Consider the following 14537-nt stretch of genomic DNA (forward strand, 5'->3'; position numbering starts at 1 on the left):
GATCAATGCATCACTTATCATTTCGCGCTAAATTACGTAGCGCCATGGATGGATGGTCGCCGTGTGAGTTTTTCGGGATGTAAAACTCTCACCACCAGAATATATAAATAAGAATCGATTTGCCACTCGTTTTGTTTCTTTTTACTCACCTTATCTTTTATTTGTGTCTGCCACCCTCTGTTTTTAATTTAATTTATGATATGAGCACCACTAGATATCTCAAAGCGGGCCTTTCTTTTAATAGTCTTGCATCTTGGGTTTTTGGCAGCGATTCCTTGACAGCATCTAACACCAGCAACACCAGCACTGACCTCAACGACATCAAGGCAAGACAGGTCTATGTTTGCTCTTGCGTTTACTGACTTTTCACAGGGTGACGACGTTTTACTTTCCGCAAGTCTTGTTCGCTCAGGCTCCACTCATACAGTGAGGTAGTTGCGTTTGGGCAGAAAAACTGGCTGATAACAAGGACCAGATTGAATCCGAGGAAGGGTTGAATTCTCAAAACGTTGGTGTCAGGGTCAATAGCCGCCACCACTTTCACGTTCGAGGCTGAACATCGGATAGTCCAATGACAACCTTGCTAATGGTTATGAAAAGACTACTGCGGATGCGAGTGTTTCCAAAGATGAAGGGGATTTGACAGATTATCTGAATTCAGCTTTTGACCGTTCCGACTCGGCACCTAGATTGCACCAGAGCGACCATACAATCAACGTTGATAAGGCTAGCCTCAAAAGTGGTGTTGGCGACAGTGCCCAAGTCAGTGTGGGTATGCTATTGGTGTGCTTGTCTCTTCTGATCCGCTCAAGTCTCTTTGCAAGTCGAGTGCTGGCGATTATCAAGCGAATAATCCTGGACAAATTAGCAGTGACGATTTCAAGGCCAGGGTGAGTTTAATGGATGCTGTATGCAAGCCGTCGCTTATTACCATGCCCTCTCATTAAGCTCTGCAATGGGCTTGAAGGACCTCAAATACACAAGAGTCACCAAGGGCATGCTGCCCTAAAAGTGAGTAAATGTAATTTGTCTTCCATGCTTTATCTTGACCAAGGCATGACTTTAGAAAGAAAGCCTACAAAACGACAGGATTGATTTTCACAAGACAGACAAAAGCGGCCTTCTGAAGGTAGGCAAAAGCAAGATGTATACTATCAAGCTCATCAGCATTCTTGTAGGATACTTCTAGTATCGTATGGCGTGAGCGAAATCCAGAAATAGATGAAAGCGTTCTTACTCATAGTACAAAGGCAAGGTTATTGTTGAGTGCTACAGATGATTACAGACTAACACTGAGTAGGAAAAACTCTGTTCTACTCCATTGCCACAAAATGACACCTCTCAAACTAATGACCCTAAGACTGAGAGTTCTGGCTGTTTTCTGAGCTGTCTACAAACCGTTCAAAGGCTTCTCTGTCTTGAATCTTCCTCCAGTTTGGATAGTCTTGATTCTTTTTCTCCCTCTCGTCAACCTGCAAATCCAAAAATTATGGAGCGTAGGGGATCTGTGAATTATTGTCCTTCCTCTCATCAACCTTACATAGCTCAAGCTCCCATGAAAGCTCATCTTTCCTCGGGCATTCAGTTTGGAGATAGCTGCTTCACAAGACCTCTAGATGAAGCAGCTTGGATAGCATCCAGCACCGCTATCTCGGTTAAGCACCAGCCATCTTTGACCGGCTCTGTTTCATCTACTGGACTCTCTCCTGAAGCAATACCGAATACGGCTACAAACATTACAGGATCCGATGCTCACAAATTCTTTGCGGTTCAACTCTCCTCGCCTGTCCTATTCGGCCCCGAAGCTGACGGGTTCGGTTACGAGGGCCATGATCTGGCATTACCCAAACTTTCATCAGTTATTGCCGAATGTTCTACCGCAAAATTCAGAGAATACGGCTCAACTACTGGTTCCAGTCACGATAGTCTAAGATGCCCTGGAAACACTGATTACAACTCTCAGCTGCTGGCTGATTTCCTTCCAGTTGTCTCGAAACAAAAATCTACTGAACAAAGCATAGAAGCCCACAACAATCTCGAAGTTTCTCAAGTACAGCCTCCTCGATTATTCTTGACTGTGCCCTCTGTGAATAGTAGTACATCAACTAAAGACAGTCGCTCAACATCTTCTCGTACTTCCGCCTCATCCTTCAGCTATACTTCTGATACAATGACTCCAGCAACCAGATTAGACATTGAATTCTCGGAAGGAGAGGAGACAATAGCTCGCGCTCAAGCTCTTAAGAACGCTCTGGCTCTCCTCGAAGGCAATCGCCCTAGAGAATCTCCCATGAGATACACCGTGTTTTTTGAAACCTATTTCAACCCGAAGCAAACAGTTCCTCTTGGGCCATCTGGACCAGCAATCGATTGCGGATTGACGCCTAAAAACTTTAATTCGGAGACCGCCAAAGCCATGAAAGTTGACACGAGCCAATTCTCAAGCTTCAAGTCTGTCTCTGTTCTCGCTACTACCACCTCAACAGATCCCTCTCAGCTAATGCCTGGTTCATTTGTCATATCAAACATTGATTTGATGCATCATCCCAAAAACATATCTACAAACGTTTAAGAAAGTCGTGAATCAAGATCAAGTATGTGTTGATACACATCGAGGTTAGTTGGAGACACGCAACGACGAACCAATTCACGCGTACGCATCATCCCTGCTTCTAGAAATCTCAATCTTGTTGCCCTCAGCGAAACATGATTCTGCACCGTCCATCAAAATATACAATAGCTTCAAGGCTGGTGTCAACAACATGTTTGAAGCTTACTCTGATGACTCCAAAAACTATGCAGACCAATCATCGTCAATCGGTTCATCCAGTCAATCTCCCGTCTGAGCGCCACTGAGGTTCAATTAACGCGCAAGTCAAGCATTCCCAATCTTTACAAGATTAGATTACCACATTCGCGCTGATTGTTTATAGCCTACAAGCTCTTTTCAAGGTGCACATCTATGAATTGGACCTATTGTCAAGGTAAATCCTACTTGTCATCTTGTATCTTTGTTAAAATTTGTTTTATAGGTTACCGGTCATTCACAGATATAGCTGAATGATTAAGAAGATCATGAACAGAACTCAGTCAGTCACTGAATTGATGTCTGTCGAGTAAGGCTACGATCTTGTTAGTACAGTTTGAGGTCTTGTGCTAAAGTATCACGTATCAAGGTCTTACCTTTTGAATGTCCAACACAATTCCATGTGGTTACCACCACCACTTGATGTTGAACGTGTTGGCTTTTCCAACCTGCTTGACGTCGAGTGGAAGCAAGGTCTTTGTAGGATATTTTGTGTCACAAGGCTTGACACAATTGCTTTCACGGGGACAACCCATCACAATGATTCAAGACTTGAAGAGCAAGCTCTGATGATATTGCCTTGATCTGTCTCTTCTTGTTCTAATTAAACCATTGTAATTGTTGATGAAGGTGTTGTCTTTGTTTTATCATCTCACTTTTATATAAAGATATAATAATGACATCACAACATTTATATTGACTTATGTATCATTTTATCTGTTGAAAGTGGCATTTGTGGGGCTCCACAATCAAGCAAAACAAATGATCTTTATACTTTTTCAACATTTCTTTATTTCTATTTTACTTTTCAACTTTCTTGTTAAATAATCAATCAATTGTTTTCAATGCAAGGCAAGTTCAACAACTTTCTAGGAAAGGCTCAGGCTGCTCTCAAGGTTAGTTTAGCAATTTCTTTATCCCTTCCATCGTTGCCTCTGTCAAACGCGTGCTCAATGGATATGGCTTGAGATACTGATACTCGAGATATAGGATGGTCAAGCCAAGGCTACACATGGAGGATCTAGTTTTATGCAGTCATTCACGCTTCCTGGAGAATCACAAAAGGCTGCAAAAATCTTGAGGAGTTTCCTTGGTAAATGCTCATCCCCTCTTGCTTTACCTAAGTCATCAAGCTGCAAGGACTGAGAGATTGACGGTGAATGAAATAGCGGATCCATTCCACCCAGCTACGGCCCTCAATTCCATCCCTAAAGCTGTCCTTCAGCGAGCAAAAGGTAGGTCAAGTAGCTTGGTTTGCATCCACGTGTCGAGTCGCAGATATGTCGATGTTGATGTTCATGTCAATAGGGCTCGCTATCTTTACCGTTCTCAATGCCGGATTTGTATTTTCGGGTAAAGCTGGTTCAGGTTTGGTCATCGCTCGACTCCCAGACGGCAGTTGGAGTGCTCCTAGCTGCATCGCCACAGCTGGTGTCGGATGGGGTCTACAAATTGGTGCAGGTGTGTGGACCGTGGTTCGCGGATTGATGTAAATGTTGACTGGGAATCTCAGACTTGACCGAGATCGTCATTGTTCTCAATTCAGATGAAGCCGTCAAGGCCTTTGCGCGGGGAGGAAATGTCACTATTGGTGGTGAGTTACAAAGCACTAGACAGCAATCTGTTGAAACTTGGAACTTATGGACCTTTATGTACAGGTGGGATATCTGCTGCGGCAGGTCCTATTGGCACTGGTGGACAAGTTGCTGCATCTCTTGCTAACACTTCGCCAATGTTTAGTTACAGTCGCTCAAAAGGTTAGTGTTCAGCGGGCTGTGGCTTGATAACTTGGCCGTGACAGCTGACCTTTTTGTCTAGGGCTTTTTGCTGGGCTCACCTTGGATGGCACAATTTTGATGGAAAGGAAGGATGCCAACAAGAACTTTTACGGTAGCAGTATCTCTGCAACAGACATTCTTGCGTAAGAAATTTACCAAACCTATGCCGAAATGCTTCTGAAGCAATACCCATAGCGGCCGAGTCCCGGCACCAGAAATTGCCAGCCAAATGTATGACATTATAGAAGGTAAGTTTATTATTTCTATCTGGCTTCTTCTAGCTTTTGTTTGTTTAAACCGACCAAAACTGATGTTGCACCTAGCTGCTGAAGGAATTGACGAAACTGGCATTCCGGAAGGCGGATATGTGCCTACAGCCAGCGGGGATCATGCCCCCATTCCCAGCCCCTCAGCGGGCTACTCTGTCCAGACTGGTGTCGTCCCAGGTAACGCAAAAACAGATACGAAGAGTACGGCAAATGAAGCCAGCGGTCTCAAGGCAACGGTTTTCGATGCGGACGCTGCCCATTAAATGATAATAAACATGAGTAGATAATGGAATATAAACTTTCGATTTTGGCAGCAGCAAGAACGTGTTTAGATCGAGTTTTTCCGAGATTTTCGAAATTAATATTATATGAACAATGTATCAATACATCCCTAAATGGTACAAAAGACTGAAAGTTAATCGTTTTTAGTGACTATCACCAATACTTTTTCTCGGCTATACAGGATTTAACTACCTGAACCTCTTCACGATCTAGGCTGGTTTTGGCTCTTGGCAACTGAAATATGTGAGGATAGATTATCATGCGAAATTGACCCCCGTCTAGACACTGGATTAGAAGGAACCGTAAAAGCGTTGCGGCGAGAGTCGAGAAGGCCTTGTGCCGAAGCGATCGAAAGCTGAGCGCGACAAGCATCACAGTAACGCATCGCAAATGCTTCAACGTGAAGAGCATGAGTCCTAATATCAGGTCAATTCTGAACATTATAACGAGATAGTGATTTGAGATCATCATACCCGCAAAAAGCACCACCACAGCCACCACAATGCCTCTTGGGTTCTATCGCCGTAATGAGTCAAAACCGGTCGCTTTTAGATATCAATTAAGCCTCACCAAGTAACCCAAAATGTCTGGTACATCCTCCTGCCATACAGGTGTTTGATACGGATTCCGCCACATGTCTTGCCGGCCCATCAGGTAAAGACCATTGGTAGAGTGTGTATTTTAGCCTCCTATTGAGGGGTTGAAAGGCGGCATACAAGGTCTCTCTGTTACAAAAAGTCAGATAGTGGTCTTCGTTGTTAGGAGTATCTTACCCAACAAATTTTACCATGCAACAATCTCCGCTGCCATGATGGTTAGAACGATGCATCATCCCCAAGGCAACGAGTTCCCATGGTGCCACATCTTGACTCCCATCAAGGCCTTCATTGGTACCGGGAGCGCAGCGATATAATATTACCTGCTTGCCAACCCCGATGACAAACAATGTTCCATCCTTTAAGAACTCTCGAGTAAGATAAGATATACCGCCAGTAAAGTCATCGTCGAAGATCTCTTCTGAATCTGAAAGGACCGCATCTCCGTGAATCAAGGGGGTACATACGGCAGAGCTGGTGGAAGCAAGAGGATGCCCGTTGAGTGTGAAGAGATAAAGATGCCTTTTGGAAGCAAGGGCAATTTGTCCCTAAAGCCAGTTAGTGTTAGGAGAGATGACGGTAGCTTGCAAATGCAACTTACATCAGCTTCATTTATAGTGCAGAAATGGATTTGTTCATCTCTTCCTGTCTGCAGCGTTCGAATATACCTTAATCGATTTGTGTCCCATACCATTGCCTTACCTCCCTACGCAAAAGGTAAAGAAGTTCATTGTGGCATCAGGATGACCTACCTCAGAACCACTGACTAGTAAACTCCATGAAGTGTTGGCACACAAACAAGTAACTCTATGAGTATGACCCCTGAGACTAGCTTCGCGCTGCATAGTCACATCGCCACGTCGATGACCAGTACCTCTTATAGTAAGACGCCAAGCCATGATGACTCCTTGTGAGACAGTAACAAAAAGCGATGGCGCAGCAAAAATGGCATGTTCAGGGTAGATGCCCTCAATAATAAGAACCAGCTAAATCATAAACATAAGCTTTTTTTTTAGAGAAGTCGAAAGAAACTTGCCTTGGGAACTGTCTCTTGATAGTATACCCTGATGGATCCATCTGTAAAGCCATACTGTATTGACAGATGTGATGATCCTGGCACAAGTAGACGATGTTTCTGTGAAATTCTGGGCTTAGTATCAAGACTAGAATGTAAGTTGATTCCGTCGATTGGATTAGAAGACTCTGTGATGGGCAAGATGCTTCTGAACATCAACTGCCAATGTTCAGCAACACCAAATTTGACACCTATCGGAAGGTCACTCCTGCCCGTCATATATCGACGGGGGTGAGGAGATTTGAATATTTGTAAAGGGGTCTGTCCGAAATTATGTATGATAGCCGTTGAAGCAGCCTTCTCTCCCTCGTCTTCAATATTTTCCAAATCAATAGTCCCCCGGTAGGAAAGGGGGTGGAAGCAATTAAACGACGCTGGATCTCGCTGCTTATACCCAAAAGTAAGGTCTATCCAGGAGGGTAGATGTCTGGACACATGTTCGGATTCTAGAGCTTCTCGATGACGGTGTATGAACAGGTGAGGATCTTCAAGAGCCCATGGAGGTAGTGTGACATTATCGACCGTATCTCCAGAGGCCTGTTTCCTACCAAAGTCGTGATGGTTCTATGATTCAATTTGTCAGAACAGTGCTTTTGTACAATATCCTAAAACCTGCTAAGTTGTAAAGAAAAGCAGGAGAGTAAAAGAACTCAGGAATGAGTTCTCTTACATCGCCACGGTTATCAGAGGAAGCAGAAGACCAAGCCTTTGGAATGCTAGAGAATAACCTATCGGCAAGGTCAAAGTTGCCACCCTTTACGTCACCATCAGCCATCCTTCACTTGAACAAACGAAAGATTCAAACTTGGAGCGCTAAGAATATCTCCGTAAAGGGCGAGAGCCTTATCAAATAGCCACAGACAATCATTGAAGAACTATAATGCGTTCCGTAATGGCTTTATACAAATCAAACAATGGTCTTGTAGGTGACTCAAAGACTCACAAAGGCTTTTCACCAACACTTTCCGTGGCAGCGTATCTTTCAGTAGCGGCTTCTCGCCTAGCTTCAGTAATAGCACCCATAGGAAAATTCAGATCCCTAAAAGAAGATTCTGAAGTAAGGTCAAGTCTATCAGAAGTGTAGTCTGCTAGAACCCAGGGAAACACAGGATACTGAGTGACATCTAATCAAACTTAAGCTTCTGATAGCAGAGACAGATAATACAACCACAACCTACCATTAGGTGTACGATTAGCATACTGGTTCAGTAATTGCAGATATGCAAACTATCTCATGTTAGACTGCATGACATTCGAGACATCGCCTGAAACTTACATTAGTAATTTCCCTGTTCTGCCACTTTCGCTGCCAAGCCTCCAGTTGTTGTTCACTTCTATCCATTGCTCGAGCTACTGTATCCAAGACGAAATTCCCAATGATGCTTTTCGAAATGGGATCGCGATGATCGTTCTTAGAGTGTATGCTCTGTACTACAGCTTGACGCTCGCGCTTATCCCGAAAGACGATGAGAAAATTACGCTTGTCAGAAAAGTATAATTCTAAGGCAACATCGCGGAACAGAAAAGCGCGTCGATTATTCTCGATGATTTCGTTGTATTGCCTAGAACAACACAACATTATTATAGATTACATTCAGATCAGCTCCACACCTCAAGGACATACCAGCAATGACTTTGCTGATTGTCAGCACTCAGCTCAGCTAATGTTCCAGAAGGAATAGAAAGAACATCCTTTTCCGCATCCTTAGCATCAATTATTGCTCCATCTGACCTTTGTACTAGTCCGTCAACAAGATATAGGTTCTTTCTGCCAAGTATCAAGAGCCCAGCTAACAATTGAATTAAATACTGTCCTGTCATCAGCTATATCTTACAACACTCACGGCACGCATCTACGCCCACAATCCGCACAATATTCTAGAAATTAATCAGTAAATACTGGGACAGAACACCAATATAGATAACTGAACGTACATGAGCTTCTTCTACGGCATCACCTGGCTGCAAGGATTTTGCAATCTTCTTCATCCTGTTATTGTCACCATCGTCAATCTCAAACAAGGAGTCTGAGTCCACATTTTCTTCAGATGCGATCTCGCCGGTCTGCAAGACGGCAAAACTTGCTTTACTTTTCGAAGGGATGACGTTAAGGTTTTCATCGTCTGGAGCTGTTAATATCGCAAAGCCTTCCTCCGGTATAGGAGCTGTATCTCCAAGAGCCAATGCAAAGGGATCCTCCCAAGGAGAAGTATTGATTTGGGAGATTGCCGAAGAAAGCTCATCAGCGGATGGGATAGCGTCACGCATCTTATGGCGTTTTCTTGTAAGACCTTGTTCAGGAACATCATCAATGCGTTCAAGCCTTGCTCTGCAATGAATCAGTCGCGACTCTAATTGTCTCAATAAAGCTGCTTGCCTCATACGGAGAGGGCCTTCGCTGCCATCCAACCTCCAGGTTATCCTCTCATCCTTCCTTGGCCAAAGGCCATTTTCTGACCGCAAAACTGCAGCCTGCTGGGGCCAATCAAATTGCGAAAGTTTCAACCAATGCTCCTTTCTATTCCAAGGTTGTCTGCATTTTAGCGCGATAATATATGAGCTGGAAAAGCTTGCCTCTCAAGGGTCATCTTTGAGTGACTTTGTAAGTCCTGCTGAGTGTGATGAGAATAAGATCCGACAGGTGAACAAGTACTATTTTCACTAACCGTTTGGATAATGATCATCTTCCAGGCCGAATTCTTGTCTTTTCCGCCTTCCAAGATTGATTCACCAGTGATTGTTCTTTTAAGCGGTGATTTCCTCTCTATTATACTTCTAGATCGAGTAAAAGCAGGCGTACTTATCATTCCCGCATCTACAGATGACCTTCTTCGACTGGAAGAAGGTACACCAGTAGATGTTCCTAGCCTACTTGAAAATGATTGGGAAAAGTGGGAAGAAGACTGTGGCGAGGAATTTGAGATGGTCAGAGAAGAGGAGTTTCGAGGAGATATCGGTAAGGTGCACAGTTGCTCGATGAGAAGTTCAATCTAGAAGATGAGAAAGCAGAATTACTAGAGGTCTGATTTCATAACATACCTGAGTGACTGTTGATTGGGGCAACTGACCGTGAACTAACAGTGAAGACAACCAACAAGCCGCTGCCTCCCTCTGATCTTTGATGATGTCAGATTTGATATTACTGGATATGGCGGCAAAATCCGCAAAGTGAGGCAACATCGCTTCTATCTTCTTGTGATTGATTTGTTTCCTGGCTGCTGGATAGCATCGGTAGAGGCGATCAAGCTCGGTGAGAAGGCTCTCTAAGCGAGTGCTCTTCTCAGTGAGGGTAGCCCCCGTATCCTTTGGGTCTTGTACCGATTATCAGTGTATGTTACTGTGGTGCCCAGGTATGCTTACTGTCAATTGGGGATGAGATTGTTGTCACATATTTGACTGAGGTGACTGCTCCCAACATCGCTGCTCTAGTGGATGGTCTTCTATTCTCTTCGCTATTTCCTGCGGTTTGCAATAGCAATTCTAAAGCAGCTAATAGCGTCGCCATCATGGAGGAAGAATGCAATTTTTTCATGGGATCATTACCAAGCAATATTCTGATCGACATGTTTTGGATATCACTATTCCAGATTGGTGGCAGTATACGAGCCAGTAAGGCAAATCCACCTTCGGACTCGAAGGACTTCTGAAAATGTTCCAAGCCACTTGTGTTAAAACAATGCTCGAGTAGATTAAGACAAGGAAGGACGACGTAATACGAGGAATTAGAAGAAAGAAAGATAATCAAAAGGCGATGAAGCGCAATTGAACGTATCAGCTTGACCAAGCGAGATGAGCTATGGCAGAGCTGAGAAATCTTCCTTAATATCAGAACGGCAGGAAGCTGATAAGTAGGTGGCTCGCCAGATATAGTAGAAGAAACAGTTGTATTATCTTGAACATGATCAAAAAGACTTCTGGAAACATAACGATAAACCCACTTTGACATAAAGCTGACACAAGGTAGGAGAAAATAGGCTTGATACTATGATGTATCATTAGTCAGATCACAGAACAAAGATTACAAGCACATAAACTTACCCATCCTGGCTACTCCATCGTACCTCCAAGACTTTTCCAAGTGTGTCTATACACAAATTAGTTATGAAGAACATGGTATGAATTTCACCACAGTCCACTCACCGACGACATCTGGCATAACATCTGAATTAAATAAACCTGATCTAAGAGCATATAGCATCTTTCTCACAGTAGCTAGCTTCTGGAATGTTCTTAAATTGTTGAATCGCTTATGTTTTGATATTGACAAGAGGTATTCAAAGTGCTGAAGGTAGTATCTGATGACTTTGTCTGACGCATACGACCAAAGCTCGAATTCTAAACCGATGGATCGGTATGCGACGGAATTATGGACGGTAGCTGTGCTGTACTAGCGTCAACGAATATATTGATGTGAACTATTATTGCTTACTTGGGCTTGTCCATGTTAATTCCAAGCATAGCGAGAACCACCTTTGTACAGGTTTCATCAAGTAGTTTTGCTGCTTTGGGTCTAAGTATAGCCGCCAACAAATCGAATCCTTCTGAGCGACATTAATGAAATGAGTAACTTATTGTAGCGACGAATCTGCTTACGGATTCTTTCCATCTCTTCACTTGCAGACCAGTTGTCTCTAATTGCGTCCTTGAGTATACTAAGAGCTGAAAACAGCTCCTCTCTCGTCTGGCTCATCGACACTATATTGAGAAGTACTAGACCACCACCCACTGCTTGCACACTTTCATCCAAGCCGATCGTCTTGAAAGGCCTAACATTCCCTGTGAGCTTAACAATGCCACATTTAAACTGTTTGGCTCGGTATGGATGGGGAATAGAAGAATTGATACAGATATCCTGTAATGGATCATAATCTTTGGCAGAGATAGATAAGACAATTGATTCCTCAGGAATCACATATCCGGAACGGATAGCGCGAACAAGAATGGAGGAACTGTGCTGTTGAGTAAACAGCTTTTTGTCTTTCGATAACTGTGCAAGTCCATGGAGGTAGATGTTAATCGAGGTTGCGCCTTCATCTATCCAGCCTTTATTAGTTGCACACAAGAAACCACATGAGTCACTTTGACCTACACGTCAAGAACTTCCCCAAGGGTTCCTGCAAGTTACCAGTATAGCGTGGTCCCTAATACAGTTTCAACACACTTTCTGATATTCAAACTTGTAAAACGTACAAGATGATGTAACAACAAAACAAGATCTTCTGGAATCGCTTCTTCTAGCAACAACGCCCTTCCCAACATCCATTGATTCTCTTCTTCCTTCCCCAGTCGTTCAGTCGCCCTCACCGATTCCTCCTCATCGCCCCTGTATTCTTTTCCTATAGCAATGCGAGTCGCTCTGGATGACCCCTCATCTCTTTGCACTCCTGGTGGTAGTATGGGCAGAGGGGCAGAAGGGCATTTTGGCACTGGGAAAGGCATACGCATTACTCCTACTCTAGAGCCATTCAAAAAGATCTTGACCTCTCCCGACTCGTGCCCTCGCAACTTGTGACATCCCACTGCAAAATGAACCCATTGGAAATGAGGTATGAGAGCACCTGGTGCTGAACAGACTACTTCATTAATGGATGAAGGTTCCGCAGAAGATGAAGAATCTGAATGAACGGATGTTGTGATCGCAATTTGAGAGCTTTCAAGAATGCGAACTTGAAAAAGAGGATCCTTACTGGATTTTTGAGAGACATGGAGAAGGGTAAGTGGCTGATTCAGTTTTGTTATGTGAATCCAACACTACCATTTTATGGATATGTAAGGATATATTAACCTGGAAGTACGCGATGACCTACAGAAAAATTGAGGCCTTTGTGTGCGTTCATCCAATCCCTTCCTGTCTCCCTCAAATTGAGCCCGCCGAGGCTATCTGCACTTCCACCATTAAATACAAATACATCTGGCCATTTAGACTTGAGTGCATGACGAATTAAGTCTAGCACTTCAGGTTGAAGCCTTTCCTCGTCATCTTCTCCTGTCTTGATAGTGTTAATATAGAGATTAGGTTTACCTCGGAAAGTTGAATTTTTAGGGACAAACACAGCACTTGAAGTTGGAGAGCCGATTGAGTCTGGAGAAGCAGTGGTTTTTTCCGAGCTCGAATTGTTTGAATCAACTTCAGTTGGCGGAGTTGATATTTTCTTTCCCTGTATTTTAACTAGCTCAAAAAGACGCCAAGTCGTCTTGTGGTCTACGCCAGCTTCCAGTATCTTCTTCAATAGTAGCAAATAGGTTGATCTCAACCTGTTGGTAGGTTGTCTCCACACCAGCTCTTCCTTCTTCTCCTCCTCCTCTTCTCTTTCAACCAACCAGTCGTCTCTCGACAGGAAAGTGATCTCATACTCTCTCTTCTCCTTGGGCCCATAGAGTTTGGTGACGAGAAAATTTGCAAGGTCGTGTAATTGTGAAACCAAGATAAAAAGATTGAGACTTGAAGCTTGTCCAATGACCAAAAATAGTTGGAACGTTAGTTGGAACAGCTTGTTTCTTTCTGATCCTTCTTCGCCTTCGACTGCATTCATCCACACTTTTTCTTCATCTTTGGCTTGAAGACTCTCTCCAAGCAAGTACAGCCAAATGAGCCCAAGAGCATCACTAGTTGAAGGGCGCACAAGAACATCACCCAGGCGAGAAGATATATCGGATAGAGATAATGGCGGTGATTGGAAGAGAGTGAGGAAGGCGTAACTGTTTGAACAAATGTGCGCGAATAAATGCGCCAAAATTTGTCTATCAGGGCTATTAGGGGGTGTTGTAGGAGGCGCAAGCGGATAAAGTATTGGCAAAAACAGACGATAACCTCCTTGTTGCTACAAAACGTAATCTTAATATCTGTGCCAATGACAACCATACATACCTTGAAATAGGCTTCGCCTAGCCGATCGCCCAACGCCCATCCCAAGACTTCGAATGCCAACCTGATTCCCTCCATTCTTTGAACTTCCAAGACTTGATATTGCTCTTCGCCCATGTTCTCTCCTCTGGGTTTCCAACACAGGCCCTTGCTAAGCGCCAAAAGTAATATTTGGATCCCATTGTGTCTTCGCCATGCTCGAAGGGAGTAATAGTCGCCAGGAATCGTCAATAGTTGGGAAAAGCCCTACCTGCCTCTAAGCCCGTTTTCATGAGCGACTCGGCAAACTTACCTCAACATAGCGCATAACGTCCAGTGTCCCACCTGAACGAAGATCCCGTATGATCTCGACCACTCTTTTGGCACTTTGCTCCACTTCATCCTCGTCTATATCAAAATCCAAGGCAAACGACCATGCACTATCCTCCGCGTCTCCAGTAGCACCTACCGCCTCTCGGCCAGATGCAAATGCCCTTGGACTCTTTGCCCTTTGACTGGAGAGAGGTAAAGTCTCATTTGGGTCTCTGTTAGTTGCAGACCCTGATCGCGAACGAGATTGCGTCTTGTGGCGAACAGCATACGGCGTTGGGCTTGACGCGACTGGGATGACGGGTGGTGTCAGACTCTCTGGAGGTCTTGTAAGATCCTTGATGAGCTTGAACATGTAGATGGGAGTTGAGATTCAAGCAGAGTTAAGAGAGAGTAGATGTTATTGGCTCTCTTCTCTTGTAGGTAATATTCCCAACCGGACGGTTGGTAAAAATGGAGTTGTAAATGCAAAACAAGAATGAAACAAATGTAAATTGAATGGGTTCTAGTCGCGGCTAAGACGCAAGGTGGAGGTGACCGCCCCTACCAACTGCACT

General features: G+C 43.9%; 4 protein-coding genes across 4 annotated transcripts; 3 read left to right on the forward strand and 1 right to left on the reverse strand.

Annotated features, from left to right (window-relative positions):
- Positions 1-200: 200 nt before the first annotated feature.
- On the forward strand, positions 201-2846 carry L203_101552 (uncharacterized protein; the record flags this gene model as incomplete). The annotated part of the gene is made up of 10 exons (XM_066210991.1): positions 201-326; positions 373-426; positions 476-520; positions 568-762; positions 813-890; positions 949-1011; positions 1067-1129; positions 1179-1250; positions 1301-2566; positions 2622-2846. The coding sequence occupies 10 exons, from the start codon at positions 201-203 to the stop codon at positions 2844-2846; spliced, it is 2187 nt and encodes a 728-aa protein (XP_066067088.1).
- Positions 2847-2962: 116 nt separating this feature from the next.
- L203_101553 (uncharacterized protein) lies at positions 2963-3390 on the forward strand (the record flags this gene model as incomplete). Its single annotated transcript, XM_066210992.1, has 4 exons — positions 2963-2984; positions 3033-3039; positions 3084-3116; positions 3177-3390. The coding sequence occupies 4 exons, from the start codon at positions 2963-2965 to the stop codon at positions 3388-3390; spliced, it is 276 nt and encodes a 91-aa protein (XP_066067089.1).
- A 261-nt stretch (positions 3391-3651) lies between these two features.
- Positions 3652-5116, forward strand: L203_101554 (uncharacterized protein; the record flags this gene model as incomplete). The annotated part of the gene is made up of 9 exons (XM_066210993.1): positions 3652-3702; positions 3797-3899; positions 3976-4041; positions 4115-4267; positions 4320-4400; positions 4465-4563; positions 4625-4727; positions 4780-4832; positions 4908-5116. The coding sequence occupies 9 exons, from the start codon at positions 3652-3654 to the stop codon at positions 5114-5116; spliced, it is 918 nt and encodes a 305-aa protein (XP_066067090.1).
- A 221-nt stretch (positions 5117-5337) lies between these two features.
- On the reverse strand, positions 5338-14335 carry L203_101555 (uncharacterized protein; the record flags this gene model as incomplete). Its single annotated transcript, XM_066210994.1, has 30 exons — positions 5338-5551; positions 5609-5651; positions 5706-5860; positions 5909-6279; positions 6333-6437; positions 6484-6717; positions 6768-7370; positions 7423-7560; positions 7612-7702; positions 7750-7930; positions 7985-8033; positions 8083-8368; positions 8431-8596; positions 8651-8684; positions 8742-9135; positions 9184-9324; positions 9381-9415; positions 9473-9796; positions 9846-10117; positions 10167-10697; positions 10745-10788; positions 10845-10890; positions 10947-11188; positions 11236-11347; positions 11400-11840; positions 11896-11947; positions 11997-12557; positions 12614-13627; positions 13675-13917; positions 13964-14335. The coding sequence occupies 30 exons, from the start codon at positions 14333-14335 to the stop codon at positions 5338-5340; spliced, it is 7494 nt and encodes a 2497-aa protein (XP_066067091.1).
- Between the last annotated feature and the right edge of the window lie 202 nt (positions 14336-14537).

Source organism: Cryptococcus depauperatus, chromosome 2, assembly GCF_001720195.1.
Source record: "Cryptococcus depauperatus CBS 7841 chromosome 2, complete sequence".
Taxonomy (NCBI): domain Eukaryota; kingdom Fungi; phylum Basidiomycota; class Tremellomycetes; order Tremellales; family Cryptococcaceae; genus Cryptococcus; species Cryptococcus depauperatus.